Raw genomic sequence first — 23,364 nt, forward strand, 5'->3', positions numbered from 1 at the left:
AATCAGTGTGATCCTAGTGCAGGCTCAGTGTAGACCTCAGAGGCCTGATAAACTGAACACATCTCGGACCCACTGAGAGGAAGATCAAATATGGAACAAGAACTCTGATTGCACTGACACAAAAATATTCTCAGCGCTCTGAGCACACTTTTCAAACTTACAAAACATTAGGAAACGCTCAGCTGAAGACAGGTGACTGAAGCCTCAAATAGCCATTATCACTGTCATATATACAATCATCAATATAATCTTTCTCAGGGTGTGCAGTGCCAGGGCAAAAAATCAAACTGATGAAGCTTTAATATGCAATTTTTCAACAACAAAAAAATCTAAACCAAATACTTCCCCCTGCTAACGTTTCACCTATTTAAATGCAGCAGTTCTGTCCTGAAAAGTGGGACAGAGGTATTTGGTTATTTCAGAGCTTACAGATTTGTGTGGTATTATTGACGTGACACAGTAGTTGAGATGACATCAGGCTTTAATCTCCTTTCTAATCAACACAGACCTTACTGAAATAGTTAGGTCATCATTAGACAGCTAGCTGCTTCAAAGACACCTCTCACATGAAAGCCCATTACTGCCCCATGGCCCTTGAGCTTCTGGGCTTCAGGTTAAGATAAACACAGACTGTCAGAGATGAAATACCACCCTGGAATTTTAAAAGAGCTGTTCCTTGTATTGTGCAAAAGAGAAAAATGAATAAAAACTTTGTTTGATTGCACAACCAGCTATCAACAAATCTGAAAATCTCTCTCTCTCTCTCTTTTTGAGTAGGGCCTTTATTAAATGGGAGATTGTGTGGAGGCAGGCAGGAGCTCGGGAGAGAGAGAACGAGAGAGAGAGAGGGATATGACATGCAACAGGGGTCCCAAGCTGGATTCAAACCACAGACATTGTGGTTGTGTTGTGTTGTGACCATTAAGCTGTCAGAGTATCTGACAGGACCTCAGGGCAGCTTTGGTTTTCCCCTTTTTGTCAAAGTTGTTTACTTGCCAGTAATTCAGACTTGGACAGTAAAAAATAATTTTCCAAATATTGACTTCAATCAAATGATAATGATAATAAAAGCAGCCTTTTAATGTATAATAAAAAAAAATTGTATTATTGATAAGCTCTAGTGCAATATATGTGAGCAAGATCTACAGTACCTCGAGCCTGCTAGCCCATATGCTGATAAACAAAACCGAGTGGCTCTGTCGTCCATCAGGTTTAATGCTTGCCGTGAATACAGTTACATTCAATGACAGTTTATTTTATGAGAGTTTATTTTCACTGAGCTTCAATAAACTTTGCACCCTGGTTACATTATTATACAGTATGTGGCACTGGGTATTTTACTGTGGCAGTGGGGATAGTTTTCTGGAGCGCTATTATGTAAATTCTTTCATTGAAAATATGACTTCATAATGCCCATTTAATGTGCCGCTACACAACGTTAGGCCATTTACAAGAACACACATGGGAAAACTTTAATATAAGACTGATGTGCTGTTAATGGGGCCAAAATACTCTACTACTCTACTAATATATAACTCAGATGATGCATTTCATCATAACAAACAAAAACAAACTAATCTGCAAAAATATTTACATATTTGATTCATTTGCTTTGTGAATTATTTCTTCCTATAAACAGTACTATATCCCATACATTTACATTCAGATTCTGTTTCAGAGTTTGCCACTCACGCAAGAATATACAGTATTTCTGGGCGGAAACACTGAATACTTGCTGATGGTGGGAAATACTGTTTGTCAGCATCTTCACCACATAAATATGGAGTGTGAATTTTGCTGAGTAGACCCAAATATATCAAAGGTGTCAATGAAGCCAGCAGTATGACTCCAACCTTAATTAAAAGCGACTGTTTATTAAAAGCAAAAGGAGTAAGTGTGACTAATTTCACTCACATGAACACTCGTCACTTGCCTGAACTTTGAGGTATAAGGCCTGGCGGGCAAGCATGTTTTCATGCTTGGACGGTCATATCAGTGAGCCCTTGTTCACAGGGGGGAAATCCCACAGTGTTGACAACTCTAAACTGCTGAGGTGCATCTTCAGACCAGGGCCTGATAACAGCGTGTGGAGGAAAGATGGGAACATTTACAGCAATGTCAGTGGATGACATGTATCAAGAGAATTCTGTTCACATATGTGAACACCCTCAAAGCTGCAAGTCAGCACTCTAACCTCATAACTGTTTGAAATGTGCCACTGCCCAAATAGGCTACTCTTATAAATGCCTGCACTTTGGATTGCTGAAGGCAAACTGGTTATTTACTTAAATAGCAAACGCCCTGACATGGACAGTGTATGTGTGTATGTATACAGTGGTTCACTGTATATACGAGAGCAAAAGAAAGCGGGCTGAGACAGATGTTGGGTTAGTGCAGCAGTGAAGTGATGTTTCCTGTGCTGTGGCTGACTCGACCGATGTTTCCACCAAGTCGCCTACCGCGTCGTGTTTCAGCGGGTCTGCAGCAGAGGGAGGACAGGGGGGCTGGGGCTGCTGTTAACCGCTTCAATTTTCCGATTCCTCTGCAAGCTGCTTTTACAAGTGGAGGAAGAAAAAAACGGAGAAAGCATAGAGAGAGAGAGAGAGAGAGAGAGAGAGAGAGAGAGAGAGAGAGAGAGAGAGAGAGAGAGAGAGAGAGAGAGAGACTCCCCTTCCTCCTTGTTTCGTCCGCATAACTTTGACGACAACACCCTTGAAATTTGAGTCTGCAAAGGAGGGCGGTTAAACGGGACGCCGTTTTCAACAACACATATTTTCTTTATCAGCAATTTGGGCATTTACTTCTAACGGTGTCCCCCGTGTGTAACCTAACGGGATGAGGCAATGTCACATCCGGTCAAACATTTTTCAAAATAAATGCCATAGTTAACGTGCTCTTAACTTACTTTGGGTGGAAAGGCTGAAAAACACAACACAACACAACAAACAACTTAACCTTTAACTCTAACCCTAATGTGAAGAATGACTGGAAAAGTCAGTGTCACTGGGACTGAAACACTGGTAATGGACTTTACTTAATAATAAACAAATAATATGAATAAATAAATAAATAAATCATTAGCTGAAGGCATCATAACAGCTTGTCAGCCTTGGTTTACAGTTTTCAGTCCCACAAATCTATAACAAGGGGGTAAAACTGTTGGCTCGAGATTATTTGATTCCAACAGATAATTTTGTTTATAGTGAAAAACAAGGTTACATAACAGCAATATTGCTTAGAAAAATACTTGCACTTGATTCATAGAACTGGGACAGCATACAGTAATATATGGGTTCACTGCAATGATTTTTGTGCCTCTGCTTTAACTGATATCCAAACAACTGAGAAAGCCTACAGTGAACCCGGGGCTTTTTGAGCCTTTTTTAAGCAGGTAATTCAGCCTTTGATACTAATAGATTCAGATGAAATAATTAAACCCATTGCCATAGTTTCATGTTTTTTAAATATATACTATTAAGCCTAGGATATCTCGTTCAACATAACAAATTTTCACACTCTTATTTTGAAGCCTCAAATCCCATGTCTTCCGGTCCCGTTTGGCGCTGTTTGCGTGTCACTTGACTCGTCATGGTGTGATAGGAGGGGACAATCCTGAACCGTACTCATTTCTGCTCTTACGTCCCCCGCCGGAGAAAGTGTCCGCTGGTTCCGATGAAACAACTCAGTCGTAACTCAGGGTGTATTTCATAACCCGGGCCGACCATCCTCCCACATGCGCTGACACACGTCTCCAGATATTACACACATCCCGTCGGGCGGCGGAGGGAACCTTTTGCTTGGCTGGCTTGACACATAGTGAATACATTACCAGAGACGCGCAGAGGTGGTGGGGGGGAAGATGTTGCTGAAGGAGTACAGGATATGCATGCCCCTCACGGTGGAGGAGGTAAGTTTTCTACCAATTTCTTCTTTTCTTTGTCTCATTTTTCACCAGTCCGGTACTGTTCGCGCGACTCTTGACAGCTAACCCTTTGGATGTGCTGCTCCAGACATGTGGTAGGAGGCTACACGAAGTGAGAGACACACACTTCAGCTGAACTTGAAGCACTTCAATGAAAACTCGTCCATTCCCTCATCTCTCTGTCACTTCTTCTCTGTGAAGCCCGTTTAAAACCAGTTGACAGTATGATCACTACTTCTTGTTTGATCCCACATACACCCTGAGATAAAATAACTACAACAATCCTAAGTATAGCCTGTTTCAGAAAGATAGAAACCAAACAGCGCTCTACGCGGCCACCACGTGACACACTTTGATCGTTTGATCAGTTGATAATAGAATAAGGTAAAATTGGATCATTGTTATCTGATCAGCACCCTGAAAGACGCACTACAAGACCACTGCAATGTTGTGTGGTTTCAGAACTGTTCCTGTTTTCAAACCCACTCTCACTCACTCTCTCTCTCCGCGCACACACACACACACACACACACACACACACACAATTACATGTAAATTGCCTTGCATTAAATTCATGCTGCCTCATTGGTTGCACATGATAACACTAACACATCACTGAGCAGGGGGTCTCCACACTTAGTGGTGTTTCATGCTAATAGTTGCACTTGTGCTGCACTGATGGGTATCAGAAAGAAAGGGCCATTGTCTCGTCATTATCTATTTGGTCTCACATCTCAGTTTAAAATTAGAAGGTGAGGATGATTGCGTTCTCTTGTCCTGGCATGCACGCTATACAGCACGACTGCCCCCCTTTTCAATTATCACCCATGTCATTGTTTTCTAACTCATCTCCATGGCTTTGTGATGCGTGGGTGTCGTTGCTGGCTGTCTTATAGCTGAGGGCTGGTAGTCAGGTGGAATAATGGTCTCGCTGCAGCGCAGAGTCTCAACTGACACCTTGTGATTTCAGATTGTCAGTTGAAAACCCAGATGAGATTTGGTTCCTCTCTGAAGAGACATTGCATGTCTTTAGAGAAGAAGAAGTAATTAGGACATTTTTCATTTAGATAAAATCTAATTTTAGGAAAGAAAGGGAGAGATGAAGGCAGAAAAATGACTGCTCTCACTGGGCACTCACATTTCCTTCCTTTCAATCTCGTGATCTAATGATGCCCTGATCACTGGTCTGCATCAGAATGTGTAATCTGCAGTTAACAGCATCAAATTGTATGCCCATTTTCTCAGGACTGTTTGAAAGCGCTCTAGGAACCAAAGGGATCACAGTAGAGTGATGTGGAATGAGATGCATCTCTGTTTATTTTTTTACAGGCTAATGAGATGGCTGCACATTTACATGACAAGAATAATGCGTTTATTCTTCTCTCTGGTTACACCACTGACTTATGCAAAAACCTGTGATCGGAGAGGGAAATGCCATCCTCTAGTAATCCTCTAGTACTGTGGTATTATGGGAAGAATATGTTTGCAGTTTTACTTGCATGTGTAACTGAACACCTTTGCAGTGTGCCTGTGGGACATTGCACGTGTGCATTATGTGGGTGCTTGCATTCATACGAGCATACATTTTCCTTATCAATTACCCTTTTACCGTGCATGTATTTCAAGCCCAGAGGAGTAGTGAGAGCTTTCTTGTCACGTCCACTTGTGAACAGATGGTTGTTTATGAGAAGAAAGAGTAGTGCAATTAAAGGCTTCAATTTGTGATAAATTTTGAACAAAATGCCACAACCAAAATTCAAAACACAGCATTAGATACTGCTGTTATACCAGAACTGACAAGTCCGTTATGGATTAACAGTAAAATAGTTACATCTTGATGATCCTAAAGGTCTGTTTATAGCTTGATAATAACCTGAACCACTAGTGTAACTAGACCTTTATTTTCAGATACATTCTGCCAACACAAAAAGAATCTGTACTTTTCATTTACATATCAATCTTTTCAATTATATTTGTAAATACACTCTGTAAATACACCATGCACTCGTACGGCCAAACATAATGGCTTGCACTTTTAACATTAAGACCAACCTTATCAGCACCTGCTGTTGTAACTTCCTGTCACTATAAATTGCTACAGAGAAAAGCACTTCCTTTACAGTGCAGGCTAAATCTAAAATGTGATACACATCCAACTCAGGGTTAGGCCACAGCCGGTTCAAGCTGCTGATAATTTGTTGTTTACTGGCTGGTGGGCTGTTTTTGCAAGGCTGTAAGGCCACAAGCTTTTACACTATACTCAAGATATAACATATAAAAAAGAGATAGATGCATCATAGTCTCACACATTTCAGCAAAGAAGAAGGGGAGCAGCTTTGCTGCTTCTTCCTCTTCTTTTTCTTCTTTTCCTTTTTTTTTTACAAAGCAAAAGCCCTATTTGGATGAACCCCAGGAAGCAGGGCAGGGCGTCGTTGTTTGTTGACAGTCCTAACTTAGAAAGAAGTCTACTTAATGGTCCGGAAGGGAACCATCAAGGAGGTGGCGGTTTGTTCGGTTTTGTTCTTATCGTGGCTGCACACATTGAGCTCAGTATCTCCTAAAAGTTGACTCAATGTTTCCTGCCTGTCCAAAGGGGAGAGGAAGGAGGGACGCCTGGAAGGATAGATGGAATTAAAGGAGGAAGGGTGGAATGGACGGCGGGCTGACCGCTGCGGAGTTGAGGGGAAGGGACAGACGGAGGTAAAGGATGGCAGAGAGGACGGAAAGAGCAGAGGGAGGAGTTGGAGTAATGCGGGAAGTTCTGGGAGATTTGTCTTTCTTTTTTTTCAAATTCCCCAGGGTCATGCACTAATATGCTGTGTGTATGTGTGTGTGCGTGTATGTGCGCTTAGCTATGGAGTCATGGGGACATGCAAGGTCACGTCTCTCTCTGTATTGTCTCTGGGAAGAGATTACCGTCTGCTGCTTGGCTGTGTTGCGTCATCACAGCCTTACTACAGCAGATGTTGGACCGGCTATTCGAGCAGTGTTTATACAAGTTTAACAAACACCATACACACTGAGGAAATCATTTAGCAATACCAGAGGGTATGAGCTGTTCTGTGAGCCCCAGTTTTCTGTCATCTTAATCATCTCTTGCATGTCTGGGTGTGTTCCTGGCATTGTTCTACTGCCTATCCCGTCCATTTTCCATTTATACTTCCAGTAAAGAATTAATTACTCTCTTTAATTCTCTCTACTCTCTGAGGAGTCTTTGGGTGAAACCATAAAAGTAATCACCTACAGTTTCTTTACTTTAAAGCTGGAGTACAGGTCTTTTACATATAAATGAAAATCCTTACTATGGTGGATAAACCTAGGAACTGTGCAAGAAAAAAATCTGATGCTCCAGATAAAAAAAGAACTCGGAGTTCAGAGGAAAAAAAAAAAAAAATCAGAAAACGATGTGCAACATTATGAGCCCACGTCAATGGTGTCTGTGTAGTTACTCTCATGGCCAGAAGGGGGGTGACAGAAGTTCTGCAGTGCAGGTTTAAAGCAGTGACCGTATATAAAGATGGATGACATGTTTGGTAATGGGACATGAGCCAACTAAAACATCAAAGTGCACGGCAAATAATTTTTTTTCAAAGGACGGTTTCTGTCAATTTAGGTAGTTTAGTTTCGATTGACATGATTGACGGTGATTGACATGCAGTTTGTCAGTTGGGTGTATTGGCAGAAATGTATTACTGTGGCTCTACTGGCCAATCACAACTGCCTACTAGAACCTTTGAGAGTCACAAATTAGTTTATATCTCTCATGTTTAATCTGTACAAAATCCAAGGTGTAAAAAGCTGTGGTTCAACAGAAGTTATCATCATCTGGACTCTTGTTGTTACTATGAGGTCGGACGTCACTGCTCCCAGCCTTATTGTAGATTCCAGACTCCTTACACATGAAAATGTTTGCTGACGTGTCAGAAAGAGGGCCAGGATGACTCAGTATAATTCTCATATAAGACTCGTGCCAAATTAAGAAATTCAGGTCTGGATAAAGTCTGTACCTTTGAATGAGTTCAGTCACAGCTTCTGTGTTTGACAGTTGGTCTGATGTTTCATCTCAGAAAAGATTTAGATGTAACTCTAACCAGAACCACTTAGGCAAGAAATAATAATTTTCCCTTCTCAGTGCCTTGGGGATAACTTCGCTCTGTTCCTCTCTTGTGAGCAGAGCCATTCATCAGCCACCGGGCCCATTTTTTTCTTGGATAGGATAGAGAGGTGATGCATCACGGGAGACGCGGATAGATGTGTTCCCTGTCTTGCTCTGTCTATCTGTCCCTCTACCATTATGTCTTTCTCTGCAGCTGCAGCTCTCCGTTACACGTCACTGTCTTTGGCTGACATGCCCTTTTTCAAGCTCATGCGAAAAATGCTGACATTGCCCCAACCTTTGGTGGACCTGAGTCACCATGCACCTCCAGCAGCACGCCTGCTTTCAAAACCTGTACTCACCCTTAACGTGGCCTTGGTTGATGAATCTGAAGTTTTCATCACAACTTTCAATTTCACAATCTAATAGCTTCGCCTGTGCGGTGAAAAGAGCACCGGAGATCTGCTTAGAATTGTGCTCAGACTTACAAAGACCTAGAGCGTATTGGCTGAATAAGGTTTTCACAGCGGCTTGGATACTTTCAGGGGAAAGCACAGAACTGAAGGAGGTCTTCATTAGCAGAAGGCCAGCCTTTTTTTCCTTTTTTTTTCCATTATCCAGAGTGACTCAAAGCATAATGACATTCAATGAAAGAGACACCCATTCAGAGCTGAATAAACTGAACATCCATGCATTTTGAATCTATTCAGTGTAGTCGATAGATGGTTGTACCCATTGGCCAAATGGCTGTTTGATGGGTTGTTAGCTCTGGCAATAACTGAAGGATTATAGCACCATCTGATTGTGAAAGACTGTAATCTGCTCTGAGACCTGTACTGGGGCATCGTCCTCTCTGGCCATATGCACAGGAAACCCAAGGATATAACTGTTTTTGTGAAGTTTTTCAACAGCACTTAGAACACCTGGTTTAAAAACCCAGAATTAAATAACACGCAGGGATGGATAACAATATAAATGAGAGGATGTGGGGCTGGCTGCTTGAGTGAATGGCCGGATGGATGGCTGGAAGGACACCTGCGTTGTTGTTTTCAAGGCGTAAAGATCTCTGCAAATCTCAGTCTAGCCAGAATACATCAGAAAGAATGAATATCTTATTACTTAGTGCTGCCTCATTTGCCTAAAAACCACAAACAGTTCATTCACCTTGCTAAAGCGATCCTTTGGCCTCACGCTGTGGGACGTAAACTGCACAGCTGCATCTACACAGCTGATGTTGAGATATGAAAATCCACACCCCACAGACAGGCATTTGACTAAAAGCAGCTGGCTCAGAAGTGGAGTCAACACCTGATAGTTGTCGTATTGTGTTGTAGTGGACCCGTGAAGTACTGTAATAGGATTAGAACTGCTGTGTTGTATTATGCTTTTGCCCACGAGGGATTATCAGTGATAGTTCATAGAAATGTTTGTGTTGTGCAGACATTCTATCAGCTCTCAAGCATGACTCTGACAGTTTGATCCACTTCATGCAACATAAGCATTATTAAGTGGATGAAAACAGAATTAATTTTCACAAAAGGCAATAGAAGGTTACATCAGTGTTGGCAATAGTGTCTCTTTCACCCCGGTTACTTCTTTCACATTGGAGAAAAAAAGAACTTCTCTGCAATTTCTGGTTTGTTAAAATCCCCATTTAATAAGGCCTCTTTAACAAGATTGGTTGCCATTGTTCAGTCCCAGAGCATGTTTCCATGACGCCAGCAGTTAATTTCATGTATCTACAGGCTGGGAAGAACTGAAAAGCAGCGAGAACAAACGTGCTATAGCTCAGCGTGGACACCGAGGCTTCTTTCCAGACAAATCAGACGGTCTTTTTCTAGGCAAGGTAATTAAAGATGACAGTGTCCTTGGAGGGCTGGGTGTTCCTGCATTTAGAAAGGGTGATGTAATGAAATGTAATATAAAGTTATGTGACACTTCATTGATCCCTGCAGGGGAGTTCTCCCCTCTCGTCCGTTCACCAGGAGATCAGAGGTTATGGTCAAGTAGGTGGATGCTTGCCAGTAAGGGGCGGACACATAAAAGCTCCCAGGTATCCAAGCTGGCACAGCATTACGTCCATATTATTGTTTTTGCTTATTCAGACTATTGTTTTCTTTGTGTACGGTTAAACTCCTCCTATCCACTCCAGGGTTTGTTTGGGAAATGGAGCCTGTTAGATACTGTTTGTTTCTTTGGTGTCATGGTAAGGTGCAAGGCCTTTTTGCCATCTGGTATACATGACAATGCTGTGATTCAATCAATATCCCATTTACTGCCATTTACTCTTCTAGAGGAAACCATCATGGGTTGTGATGGACCATTATCCATGGATGAGGCCCATTCTCATTTCCTAGATGGCCGTGTGTGCATTTGTGTGTGTGTGTGTGTGTGTGCGTGCACATGTGTGTATATGTACTGTACTGGCAGAAAGGCTGTTTCATAACACGAGAGCTACATGAGATCGTCACGCCTTGCTGACAGTCACACTGTAGAGAGGGGCTGTTTCATTTATCAGTGGAACAAATTCTGTTTGTCTCGCTCTTGTACACACCCACACTCTGAGTTGAAGTGTGCATTTTTCTATTATTTAACAGTAACACTCATACACACATCACAGGGGCACATCATGATTGTCTCTATCTTGTGAGCTGTTCAGCGACCCATGCTCGATAGCAGCATCCACCGCTGCAGTCCTGAGATGCTCCGATGAGACTGATGATGAGCTCAGTGGGCTGATGAAGTGTAATACTGGTTCCTAACATACTTGAAAGAGAGTAAAGGACTGATGATGGCTTTTTGGAAAATAACTTGGCATGAAATGAAAATCAGAGAGAGAGCGTTGCTTGATTATTGTGCTCTGTTCTCAGTGTTTTCCCCTGAATAAAACACTGAAAATGCAGCCCTTTAAAAATAAGACATTACTTTTGACAACTACACCAGGTACGACCCTATTCCTAACATTAATTATTCAGGGGCATAGGCACATTGAAATATCTCCAAACTTGATGTCCACATTAACCAAGTTCATCCATTGTGAATAAAAGCTCTACATCGTTATGTACTGCAGACTCTTTTTGTTCAAGTTGTGGTAGAAAACGGCCTCATGTCACCATGGAGAAAAAGAGGATTTCTTCCACCATCTCTCTGCTACACCAGCAAATCACAGGAGGGATAAAAGTCATTTTCTACCAGCAGTCACAGTCTAAAGGCGGCTGCTAAATCTGTAACGTGTGGCTGAAAATAGAGACAAAGCAGCTGATTCTTTAGACCAAAGCCACTCTTCTTGCTGCGTTCAATGTGGACATCTTCACTGAAACTGCTTACTGTTTCCACTGTGGCTTCACTTGCTTACACTGTATCTCAGGAGCAGTTGAAACAGCATGCTGGGATTAGAATAAAATGTTAGCTTTTCTTCTTAACTGTTTGTTGCACATCAGTGCAACTGAGGAATTTGAAGGATTGGTCTTATTTTTAAAGAAAAACACCCAAATATGTACAAATATGGTAAAAGGCTGAGGGGCTGGTTAGAAGATGAGGGTGAGTTAATGGAATTATGTGTGAGATGAAGCTTCACAGCCTCTTTACAGCTCTTGACATTACAGACATTCATCTCCTGCACTCAGCCAAGCACCTACGAGTGGTTTTGCACACGTTTCTTTATTGTTTATCAGAGGAGATTTCACAGGCTGTGGTTGAGCAACTGTGACAGGAATGATGAGAGGAATTACATGGAATAGTTTATTCTTTGAGTGGAAGTGTTTTTTGTTAAGTAGTGACGTATGGAATGACTAGTCAGTGTCGATGACAGTGGGGTTGTGTTTGTACTCTCAGGGAAGTAATGTCTCAGAAATAAAGGATGATAGGTGAGCTGATGACGATGAGGATGTGATGACAGTATGTGCATGCTTTGTATTAATAATATCCTGTGGAGACATGGGGGGAAAAACTGATCTGGTCATGTGGAAAGATATATGTACATGGATCACTGTGAAGTTGCCCCCCCGACACACACACACACACACACACACACACACACACACAGTTTGTGTAGTCCCCAGCTGCACATACATACCCATACACACAGCAACAGTATAGATTCACACATAGGAGCTGACTAGTGTGAACCTTTTGGCCAGTAATAGCTGTACTGCAACAGACTTGTTTGTACAGCTTCAAGAATGTGGATAGTCCCACCTTAAAACCCTTAACCACGGCTCAAAAGACTTTTGGTAACTTGTTTTGCGTATTGGTCTCATTATGTTGGGTGCCATCTTATGTTTTTAACTAAATATTATTTCAATTCTGGATTAATCTGCTGATTTTTCTCTTGATTAATTTCAGAAAACAGTGACAAATATCCATTACATTTTCCTTGGTGATGGCTTACAATGTTGTCTTTTGTGTGACCAGCTATCCAAAACTCTATGGTACCATACTATCAGTGATGCAAAACATTAAAAAAGCACTGCACAATTGCAAAGTCAGATCCAGGGAATGTTTGGTATCTCAGGTTGTGAAATTTCTTTAACAATTCAAACGATGAATTCATCGTCAAAGTAGTTGCTAATTAATTTTCTGTCACTCGACTAAGCAGTTGGCATCATGACTTGTTGCATTTGCACATTTAGAGTGTAGTGCAATAGGCTAACAAAGCACATTAGCCTCAGAAAGCTGCTAATGTGGTTTGCTGAGTTGTTATGTTCTTAACAGTTATTTCTGTCTTGCTGAGAGCTTTGCTGACTGAATATTTTTCCTTTATAAGGAGTTAATATGGCTTCAATGTTTTGGTGTAGTTTGCTTTACAACCACTCTCATAGATTATCACAGTCATCCATTCCAGTCCATTTAGGCTGTTATGGTTGGGTGGGTGATTGGAGCCTCTGGAGCCATCAACTATGTTGCCCACATTGTGACTACTAAATGAATGAATGATTGAAATTGATTGATAGGGATGTTGCACTGTTGGAGTCATATTGCCTGCAGATGACTTATTTCCACAACCATCAGTGGGTTTTTGCCCTCCATAACACCACCACCAACAACAACTGCAATTCCCAGTAATAGCTTTAACTGACTCATGCACTATCCTGTTATTATTTGTCCCAGCCACAACCGAATCTCCACAACTCCTTTGTGTTTTATGAATTACTGAACAGATTCCTGCCAAATGCAGAGGTGGTGGGGGGTGGGGTGGGGATTGGTTAACATGATAAACAGCTAACACATCACATTGTTGTCAGAATAAAGTGTTGGAGATTACAATACAACAATGAAGTGAATGGAAACAGATTCTTGCTGCGATGTAGAAAAATGGTTTGAAAAGCAGGGTTATGAGCACTGTTATGATTTGGAGGGTGTTTTGTTTTCCCCTGCAGGTAGTCCCTCAGTGTATTTTTAGCACTGCATGGCACTAAACACTGTTGATATGGTGCCATAAAGCTTTATATCAATATCAGATTGCTGATCTAGCAATACACATAGCGCAGAGAACTTACTGTCTCCTACTTTATGGCTAGTGCTGTCTGAGTGAATACAATGCATTTATCTTTTGGAGCCACACAGCATTTTGAAATTGAATATGTGGCACAAATGCTTCTTTTTGCTTTAGTTTAAAATGAAGCCATGGTAATGTTGATGTTGTTACAATCTTTTTTTTCTTTTTTTTTTACACTTTTTGTCTGTTTGCCTTAAGCTAAGCATTATCCTGCTGTCTGTCTGGGAAGGTTAACCAAGATTGGTTGGCCTCCTCTTTTGGCTTTTAATTTGTCCAAGGTCATCTGAATATAAATTGCAATCCATCAACTCAAATATAGACTTTCTATTTTTACCGTGACCTTGTGAATAAAACGTGTACATTTGCACGAGACCCTAGACTAAAGATAGTTGGTTGTTCTTGGCTGCTTTCTGTGCTTTTTTTTTTTCTCCATTACTTCAATGTCCAAGTATGATCAGAACCAGCAAATACTGGCAGTTGACAGCAAATAAGTCAACAAAAAGTTTTATAGCAGCACAAGATTAGAATAAAGCACAAGACACCAACTTGTCCAGTTTTCTTTTTCATCAAACATTTCCCAGGTCTGCCCAGAATGTGACCTTCTTTTGAAGAGGCAGAAGAGAAACATTATCACAAGGTCCACATGAACGCATTGTGGTGCTCAAAGCCTGATTTAGGCTTGTAATATCCCCATTACTTCAGCAAATGTCGCATTGATAATGCTATCACTTGAGCATGAAAATGGCTTTAAAGTGGCCTCATGTTTATTTGGCTACACTATCAACGGCCAGTTATCTACCATGTACTGTGTGCTCTGACACTGATTAGGTCTCTGACTGTATTGTTAACTGTTTGCCTTTATTTCTGACTAGCTTTTACCACTGGGGGCTATGAACCATGAGCTGTCATTTGATCAAATTTAATTTAATGTTCTGGTGGTCCTTTCTCACCCTCTGTAGTTTCACATGCGCGGTGCCTGTGCGTTGGTGCATGCGTACGTGTTCACAGGCACAGAGCTGATGTTTTTCTTCGACCTGTACTTGTACAGTAGCTGCTAGTCCCTGCTTTAACTCTGCAGAGAGACTCAGAAATGGTACAAGTGCAGCAGCAGAGGAGGAGGAGGCATAGCTGAGAAACAGAAAAGAAAAATTAGCTGCTCTTTCTCCCTTCTTTTCCGGCTTCTTCTTCTTTTTTTTTCTGTGAAGAGATGAGAGGCAAAGATTTACCAGAGATTTACCGAGACAGAGATGAGGGTAGACAGATGGAAAGACAGGGTTCAGTAAATGCTTTCGTGCAAGGTACTTGCTGTAAAATACATGCAAATGGAAAGTGGGAGAGGAAGAAAAGATGTAGACAGAGGTTGTGACAAGCTTGAGTAGTTGCATGAAATATGAAGAAGGCGGGAAGTGTTGAAAGGGAAGTAATCTATGGTTTAATGCAGCCAGTGGTTTCTGATCAGCTCTTTAACATAGGGTTGGGGAGACTGGGGCTTGTTTACAGATGCGTTAAAATGATGTAACCAGTTGTTTTTTGTGTTGTGTGCTCGAAAGCGGTTTTTTTTTTTCTCTTAATCAAAGCAGGTCAGGCTTAAGTCACTGGGTGCGTCACTGCCCACAGGATCGTGTAAAAGTGATTGTGATTCATAGGTGTGTCTGTTTTGCACTTGCTGTTAGAAAGTTTCGAAAAGGTTTGCTTCCGCTCTGTGTTACCGAGGATACTTTTACACTCAGGATAAGAATACACTTGCGCACGCTGGTCATCATGCTGTTCTGCTATGCCTCCAGCCCACACACAGGTGCAACGCATCTTGGAAGAATTATCAGCTCAGCCCACACACACACACACATACACACACACGTATATACACAAATTAGACAGGCTATAGATAGCTATATGCTGACAGACTTCATTATCATCGTGTTTCTATGGAAACCACTGCCATCCATCCCTACCATTACCCCCATAGCAGAGTGGATTATAGTGATTATAGTGTAAGACCATCCCTAGGATAACTGTCAAGTAATGAGGCAGATGATAGAGTTTTACCTTCCCTCAAGCCTGGGATTTTGCACCAATCACTTCCTTGCAGTGCGTTTTATACGTTTCAGCTTAGACACATTAATGTGAGGGTAAATAGGTGGTGCAGATATTCCAGGTAAACAAAATAACTAATCTGTTGCTTCCAGGTGGCTCAATGTTGCTCAGAGCATTTATTTACCAGAGTTTGATTTCAGGTGGCTGTTTATTCTTAGTAGACTAAATACTGAAGAAATGCAGCACATGTAACCAAAGGCAGCAAAAATGTCACTGAGATCTTTTGGGTTTTTTTTTTCTGACACTGTTTTAGCATGCAGTATAAGATATCATGGTCCCCCTATGCAGCAAAAATGTAGTGTGCCCTTTGTGTTTCAGCCCTAACCCTTTTTTTTTGACCAATCTATCATATATGCCTTGTCGTGTATTGACCTGATAGGTATGGAAAAACTTAGAGAAACACATTGTTAAAATAATCTTCTAATAAAGAACTATAGCCGTAGCTGTGTCCAATTCACATGGTACTATATGTTTTTCTCCCTGAAGGCTACTGTTGAGAAGCAAGGCAGAAAGCATATTTTTTCTTTTACCTTGAAGGCTCTCATCCCACTGGGTAGCAATTAGCCTCTCAGCAGCAGCAGCAGCAGGGTTCAAGGTTTAAGGTTATTTTAATTTGAAATATTACGGTTGATAGACATCATATTCTTACCTCAGAAACCCTCTGTGTTTGCACTAGATGTGTGTGTTGCTTTTATCAAACTGGCAAGCATGAAAATGATCTTTTCAGTCAGTCAGTATACTGTCATCACTTAGAAGTTAAAAGCTATAATCTGGATTTGAAGGACCACATGACTTGATCATCATGACAAGTTTGATATTTAATGTTTTGCATCATCACCTGTGTACCTCGTGTAGCTAAAGGCAGCATTTTTTTTTCTCTCTACCACAAAAATACAGAGTAACTCCCATGATGGCCATTTTGGGGCAATAGTACAGATTCAGAACTGCACTGGTGTCAGCTGGAAAATGAGCCAGTTCGTCTCAGTTCCCAGAAGGCTCTTTGCAGATACAAGGTTTTCAAGGGACAGTGGTGTTCTACATGCCTGGGAAAGATGTAAGGTCAATATTTCTTCTGTCACTTCCACACGAGGGAATTGTGATGAAGGAACACTGAGATCATCAACTCACTGAATACCTGCTGAAATGAAGCTAATAAACTCCACGTCTTATCTTAATGGCTTCACAGTGAAGGCTGATGTTCAGTCACTCTCTGCCTCTGGCAGGAGGGCGATAGGATGAGTGTGTGTGTGTGTGTGTGTGTGTGTGTGTGTGTGTGTGTGTAGGAGAGAGAGAGAGAGAGAGGATGTCAAGACAGAATCCCTTCCCCTCACATGATTGTAAAGTGAAGGTAGGTCACGTTCTCAACCCTTACTCTGAAAAAGAAGAGTTACGATTGATTTTCTCCCTTACTGATGTGTGTGTGTGTGTGTGTGTGTGTGTATAGCATGTGTGTGTATATTTTCCCCTATTTTAGTGTCCTCTTCGACTGAGTCAGCCCTGACCACGGCTGATTTGTAGTGTGATTTAGAGGATTAGAGAGCGAAAATGCCTGCTAAGATGTATTGACTGACAGAAGTGTGCGCGAGAGCGTGTGTGTGCATGCACAGGCTATATGTGGTGAGCAGGGACGCAGAGGGGACAAGAGAAATTATGTTTTGAGAAACAAGAACAGAGATGCCCTTATCTATTCATTTAGATAACAGGAGCATTAATCACTCTGAAGGTTCCAGGCAGTCAGTTTATATGAAAAGCTTAAAGAAAAATCCATGTTTTTATAATCAGACCATAAGCACATTGCTTTTGTGTTCAGTTTTATAGAAAGTGAAAGAATTGGGACTACAAGGACCTTTAGTAATTTACTGTGTCTCCATAATTCACACTTAATATTTGGGTGTCAGTCAAATAAATTGCATACTTATTACCATTATGTTATGTTCTTCCTTACATTTATTTAACTTGGTTAACATCGATTTTTGCCTCAAAATCAGTTTAATCAAAGACGTGTAAATGTAGACATGCACAAGAACAGTGTCAAAGTTCCTTTGATAATGTTGAGATCATCATGGATGGCATGGGCTCTCAAGAAACTGTTTGTTCACCTTCTTTCAACAGTAGCCCAAAAAGAGAGAAAAGGTTTCCTGGTGAGGAGGTATTCTGTGTGTTTGTGTGATAACGTCGCTGAAACTAATTAAAGTTTCCCTGCTTTTAGATTAGAAATCAAACAAAAACCTCCTCCCACAGGGGCTGTTTTTCACAGGGGCAAGAGCCTGCAAAGATGTTATGGCAGATTTAGGACAGACTTGTATTGTAATGGTAAAGTCACCTGACTATGTAACAAGGATTGCATATGACATTTGTGGCCAGCTGACCCAGAGGCCCCCCCCCCCCCCAACCGACCTTGTGTGATTCTGCTCACATATAGTAATCCTTTGTTGCACATCATATTAGCAGGGCATTACAGAAAAGTCAAATATCTCTCAATAAGAACATCTAGTCTTACTTTTATTTAGCTTTTTATTTGTTGTGTCATTGGCAGGTTTTAAGGCCAATTAGCCCAAGTGGCCCACTTACCCTGTAACGTACTGTTTTGTCTTTATGGTTCATTTAAACGTCACATTCTTGTGAAGTTAATGTTATTCTGGTCCCTGTTCTGGTAATGCTGACCTTTAATTTGATTAGTAATGCTCAATCAGAAATAATTGTAAATGGGTGGGGTTCTGGCGTTGTGCTGTTTTGCAAGTTTTACAAGTGCAGCCTTGATGACCCCTTTCAGCCATTGCAGCCTCAACGCACTGATGAGAGGGTTTAACTCTTGACTCTTGAGCACTCATTGACCTCTGGAGGGCAGAGACCAGTCTGTCAGAGAAATACTGCAGAATGTTTGAGTTGTGATCACCGAAGCCACGACCTCAAGATTTGGTGCCAAGGAATTAAAAGTTAACAAGTAGAAGAACTTATGACATACTTGAGCAGACGCTGTGATATGTGATATGAGGTAACAAGAATTTTAATTGTTCCTACAGAGTGGAGCTCTGTGTTGGTGACAGTCTGACAACTACACTGAAGGATTCTTGTCACATGCGGTGGAGTTATTAGTTCCCGTCTGTCCCTCATTAAAAGAACCATCTCAGCCCTCAGACCAGAAACAGGAAATATTCTGCTTCTGTTTAACATTTTACTGGAGGTAATACAGTTCGACGTATTACAAAAATACCTCGACCTGGTGGTGCTCTTACTCAAAATAATACAGAACAATCCCACGAGTTGATACGTTGACGACTGAGGTGGTTTCAGCTCAGCAGTTTCAGTTCATGTTGGACAGTTTCATGGTGTAAATCTGTGTATACTGAGGGTTTTCTTTTTGCCACATGTTACATCCTATGAGCTTTTGTCATCACAAAGTCATGAACAACCACTGGTGGGAAAAGTGAGAAATCCAATTTTTTTTTTGTCACCCGCTTAAAACGAAATATATAGGTATCAGGTTCATTAAAAAAAATAAACACTTCCATATTTTCTAAAATATTTGATGTTTATTTCTTTTTCTGTTTTTCTTAAAAGCTTCAAGTACTGTGTGCTTGGTTAGTATACATGAGTGTGCTGTGTGCAGTCGCCTCATGTTGTCTTATAGGAGAATTCTAGGTATCAAAGTCCTCAAATTTCAGACAGATTCTATTTGAGGCCACTGACATGTGAAAATTGCATAATAGAGCTATAAGGTGCTTACTGCGTGTGCCTCAGTTTCATAGAGTTTCCATAACAACAGTGTAATGTTTCTTGACAGCCATCTTAAGTATACCGACTAGTGGAAAGAAGACGGGGGGGGACACTTGAGACTGCTGATTTGTATGTACAAGTTCCATTCTGTTCATTTGAAAGCTGTGGTGCAAACAATCTAAGTGTGCATCTCATAAAGACTATCTCCCTTCTCTTCCATCACGGTTCACCCTCCTTTCACTTTCCAGGTTTTACAGCCCTGGAAAGGCAAACAGGGGGCAGATGTGCCAGCTCTTTAAATAGACCTAAAGAGGTCTTAACAAGCGGTCCGCTCAGCTCCAGTTAATGTCCAGCTGCCCCTCACAGCCCCTTAGAAATTCCTGAAATCGCATACAATTACTGACATTTCTTTTTTGTTTATTTTACTGTCTCTTTTCACATTAGGTTATATCTGTTACACATGTTATTCTTCCACCATAGAAATACTGCTGCCTTTACTAAGGAACTGTTTTTACTAGAGGCAACAGTATTTCACGAGAGGAGAATGGTGCAGGATCTGAAACATATTAGTTAGTTACTTAGTTTACACACCGCAAGCCAACATACTGTACATGTAAATCTGATACATGCTAAACACTTAAAGGGGAGCTGCAGAATCTGAAAAAACAGTTACTGAGGCAGAATCTACTTTATAGGTAAGGGTGCACAGCACATGGAATAAGCCATAGTACCTGTCTATTTTCACACACCTGGCCCCTGTTTCTGGTGATTGAAGTGGTTGTGATTTTTAGTTCTGAGCCTTTTTCCGTAGCTTCTCCAGGCTGCGTGGAGTCACTGACGTGATTCATCCCGCATCGATCACCCTGTGCTTATTTTTTACTCTCTAGCTTGTTGCTTTCTGACCCAAAATGTACTGTTTGTTTGCTGCTAACACGCTGCTGAACACTTCCCACACATATTTCTTTTCTCGGTGTGCATGCTTGTGCGTATTTGTGTGCGTATGAATCACTTTCATCCCACATCCTTCTCTCCTGAGGATGACCCTTTTCAAAGCCCCATGTCACAATCCCAGAATTCACTTTGGGGAGGGAGGGAGGGGTGTTTAGATCCTATATACTATAATATACACAGGCTATAATATAATATACACAGGCTCAAACACAGATATATAAATGTCTTCATGTATTCAATATCCACATACAGACATACAAAAGATACATCCTCTCTCTGTACAATAATTAGCTTTTCCTCTCATCTTGACCTCTTAATTACATAGGCTCTCTTTGTGTGGGTTTGTATGCGCATGTGTTTGCACTTGCCTTGCAATTAATAGACTTCATCTGTTAAAGACACAGATGTGACTGAAGAAAAAACATTTTGTTCATGTTGTTAATCATCATCGGCATCTGTTCGATTTTTGTTTAGTTAAGACAATCAAAAGACCAGCAAACCGCGTATGCTGGTTATGTATGTTTTGTCTTTTTCTGCAGCAGTGTCACACAGAAGGTTTTGGCTCTCTGTTTGGAATTCAAAAAGTCTCATTAACACGCAAGACACAGCAAACTTCATGTGGGATAAACTGACAGACAGAAAGGCACCAACAGTGGCAGAATACAGATGGAGAGAAAACCACAAACAAACACTGCTGGGTCTTTCTTGAGCGATGTTTTACTGAGATAGACAAATACAGATACTGATACATTTTAAGTTACTGTCATGCTTTCTATGTGGACACTGAAGCTGACTCAAAAAACAGCAACTAAAACATGAGTATATCATTACAATAATTGTGATTAATGTAATTGACCTAAGAATAGTTCCTGAAAACAAGCAAAACCACGCTCAAAGTAACTGTTGGGTTCTGTCTCATGCAGGTGGAACACTTAATACTACCATGCTTAAAAAGAGAGAAACAATTTTCAAAGCAAGACTCCTGCATATTTTGATGTCATTAGAGGAGGAGGACTGTGTTATTTTTGAAAGAAGGAATAACATATTCTTCTCTTATAAAATGAAGCCAATTCAGTACGTTCATAGGTTTTACTGTAACAGCCTTAGTTGGTCTTGTAAGACCAGTAGCATATCATAGCAGCTAATGTTAGCTAATGTTTGCAACTTTAGATAGATATTGCTGGGCAGATAACATTTCTGAGCAAGTCTGCTGACTATGTTCTACTTGTGCCCCTGTTACACTGTGTTGTGAAAGTTACCATTATCTCATAACTGGCTGCTGTTTAGGAAAAGTAACACAGGCTCATAGCCTCAGTACCAGAAACTAGCAAGCTATCTCGCTAGCTAATGCTACTTCACCAGCTAATGAGTTTGCTTGTTCACAGGCTCTAAAATGAATAAATTACATAATGCAAACTGTCTTTTAGCATTTCAATTTTTGCTCTACCACAGAAGAAACTCAATTCGATAAATAGATAACTCTTGGTATGTACCAAGTAAGACTGGCTTATAAAGCAGCTTTGTCATTGGTTGACATTCTTTATTTCCTTGTTGCTGAAAATTGAGCTGGATCCAAAATCACTTCACTACCATGAGCTCATCTGCTGAGTGTGACTCTATTCAGAGGAATTACATTTAGTGTGAAATCTAGCCATCAGAGGTGTAAAAGAAGATGATGATACACTGTCCCTTAGACTCCTGAAGAAGATGAACAAGTTGAAAGTATTGTTTTCCAAGGCTGTTCCCTTGCTCTTTCATCTCTAATTGCAAGTCAGTTTCCTGTTGAATCTGACCTTGTGAACCACAATGTAAAAAGTACTTATCGCCGCTAATCACCAAAGTGATGGCCTCTTTTTATAGCAATGATACTAATGTTCTAAGTTAACAGTTGAAATGTTGATGTTAAAATAATACATAGACAGTAGCGCCTCTGTCAGTTTAACAGAGAAATGGAAAGAAAGAATGAGACAGTAGTAAAACCAAGCCAAGCCTGCATTTAACCTTTCTCCAAGGCAAGAATGTTTTGCTGGGTAATTAATAAGATATGGCTCTGTCTTGTCTCTATCTTAACTCCAAACATCTTCTCCTTCCAACTTCCTTCCCCTCTGCACCCCTAGTGATGTCATCACACACAGCTACGCACAGCCACACACACACACACACACACACACACACACACACATACATCCACAGGCTCACACATGCTGGCCAAGAATCAACAGTGCGGATATTTTGGAAAAAGCTGAGTGATTTCCTTGAAATAAAGGGGGAAGAGAAGCATTGCTGCTGGGCTGATTTGTCCTTAATAGGGCTTTGACGTCAGTGGGGAAGAAACTGGACTGAGGTGCACATTTCTGAAAGCTTCACTCAAGAGGCCTTAATAGAGGACCTTTTACATTCCCTCATTTTGCTCTTGCAGTGAAGTTGATCACACTTGGCTCTCCATGTAGAACCCATAGGTTTGCGCTTGACAAATATTGTTATCAGTGCATTGTGTAGTGAGCCCAAAGTGAAAAAACATCAAAGTTAATGACATCACAGTAAGATATTTTGCTATTAGATTTATCTGATGGAGATAGTGTTTGGTTGATAGTGTAGTAAAACTGTTATTCTATTTTTCTTAATCTCAAAACATTAAGAAATTCCTCAACTTTTGTTGTTTAATCTCATGTCAGTTAATCATTCTACATGAATTAGTAGATAAGAATATTATGTTGGTTGAAACCATGACATAATGATACAGCTTTTCCTTTGCTCTGTGTGTATGCTGCACTGATTGATCTATTTCTGACCAACTTGCATGCCTAGACACCATTATGTGGTCAGCTAGATGGATTAGTATTAACCTTGTGGCTGTCATTGTGCATGAATTTGCTGTATCTGTTTCAGGGATTGACCCCAGTCATGAGTGTGTGTGTGTGAAAACCACATTTGCAGCATGTTTGCAGATGGATGACGCAAGCAGCTGGTCAGGGAAGTGGGAACCAGTCCAGAGGGCTGAACCGTATGCTGAGGCTGAACGTCAAGTTCCCTTCTCTATTTGTTTACCTTTCCCCTTTCTTCACTGGATGGCTTCTCTGCTCCCAG

General features: G+C 41.0%; 1 protein-coding gene across 1 annotated transcript in view; it reads left to right on the forward strand.

Annotated features, from left to right (window-relative positions):
- Positions 1 to 3,335: 3,335 nt before the first annotated feature.
- LOC108875773 (phosphatidylinositol transfer protein cytoplasmic 1) overlaps positions 3,336 to 23,364 on the forward strand; it is a 70,647-nt gene continuing 50,618 nt past the window's right edge. The window contains exon 1 of the mRNA XM_018664903.2: positions 3,336 to 3,907. Coding sequence (XP_018520419.1) covers positions 3,860 to 3,907 — 48 coding nt within the window. The 5' untranslated portion in view covers positions 3,336 to 3,859. The remainder of the gene's footprint in view (positions 3,908 to 23,364) is intronic.

This window comes from Lates calcarifer, linkage group LG5 (genome assembly GCF_001640805.2).
Source record: "Lates calcarifer isolate ASB-BC8 linkage group LG5, TLL_Latcal_v3, whole genome shotgun sequence".
NCBI lineage: Eukaryota > Metazoa > Chordata > Actinopteri > Centropomidae > Lates > Lates calcarifer.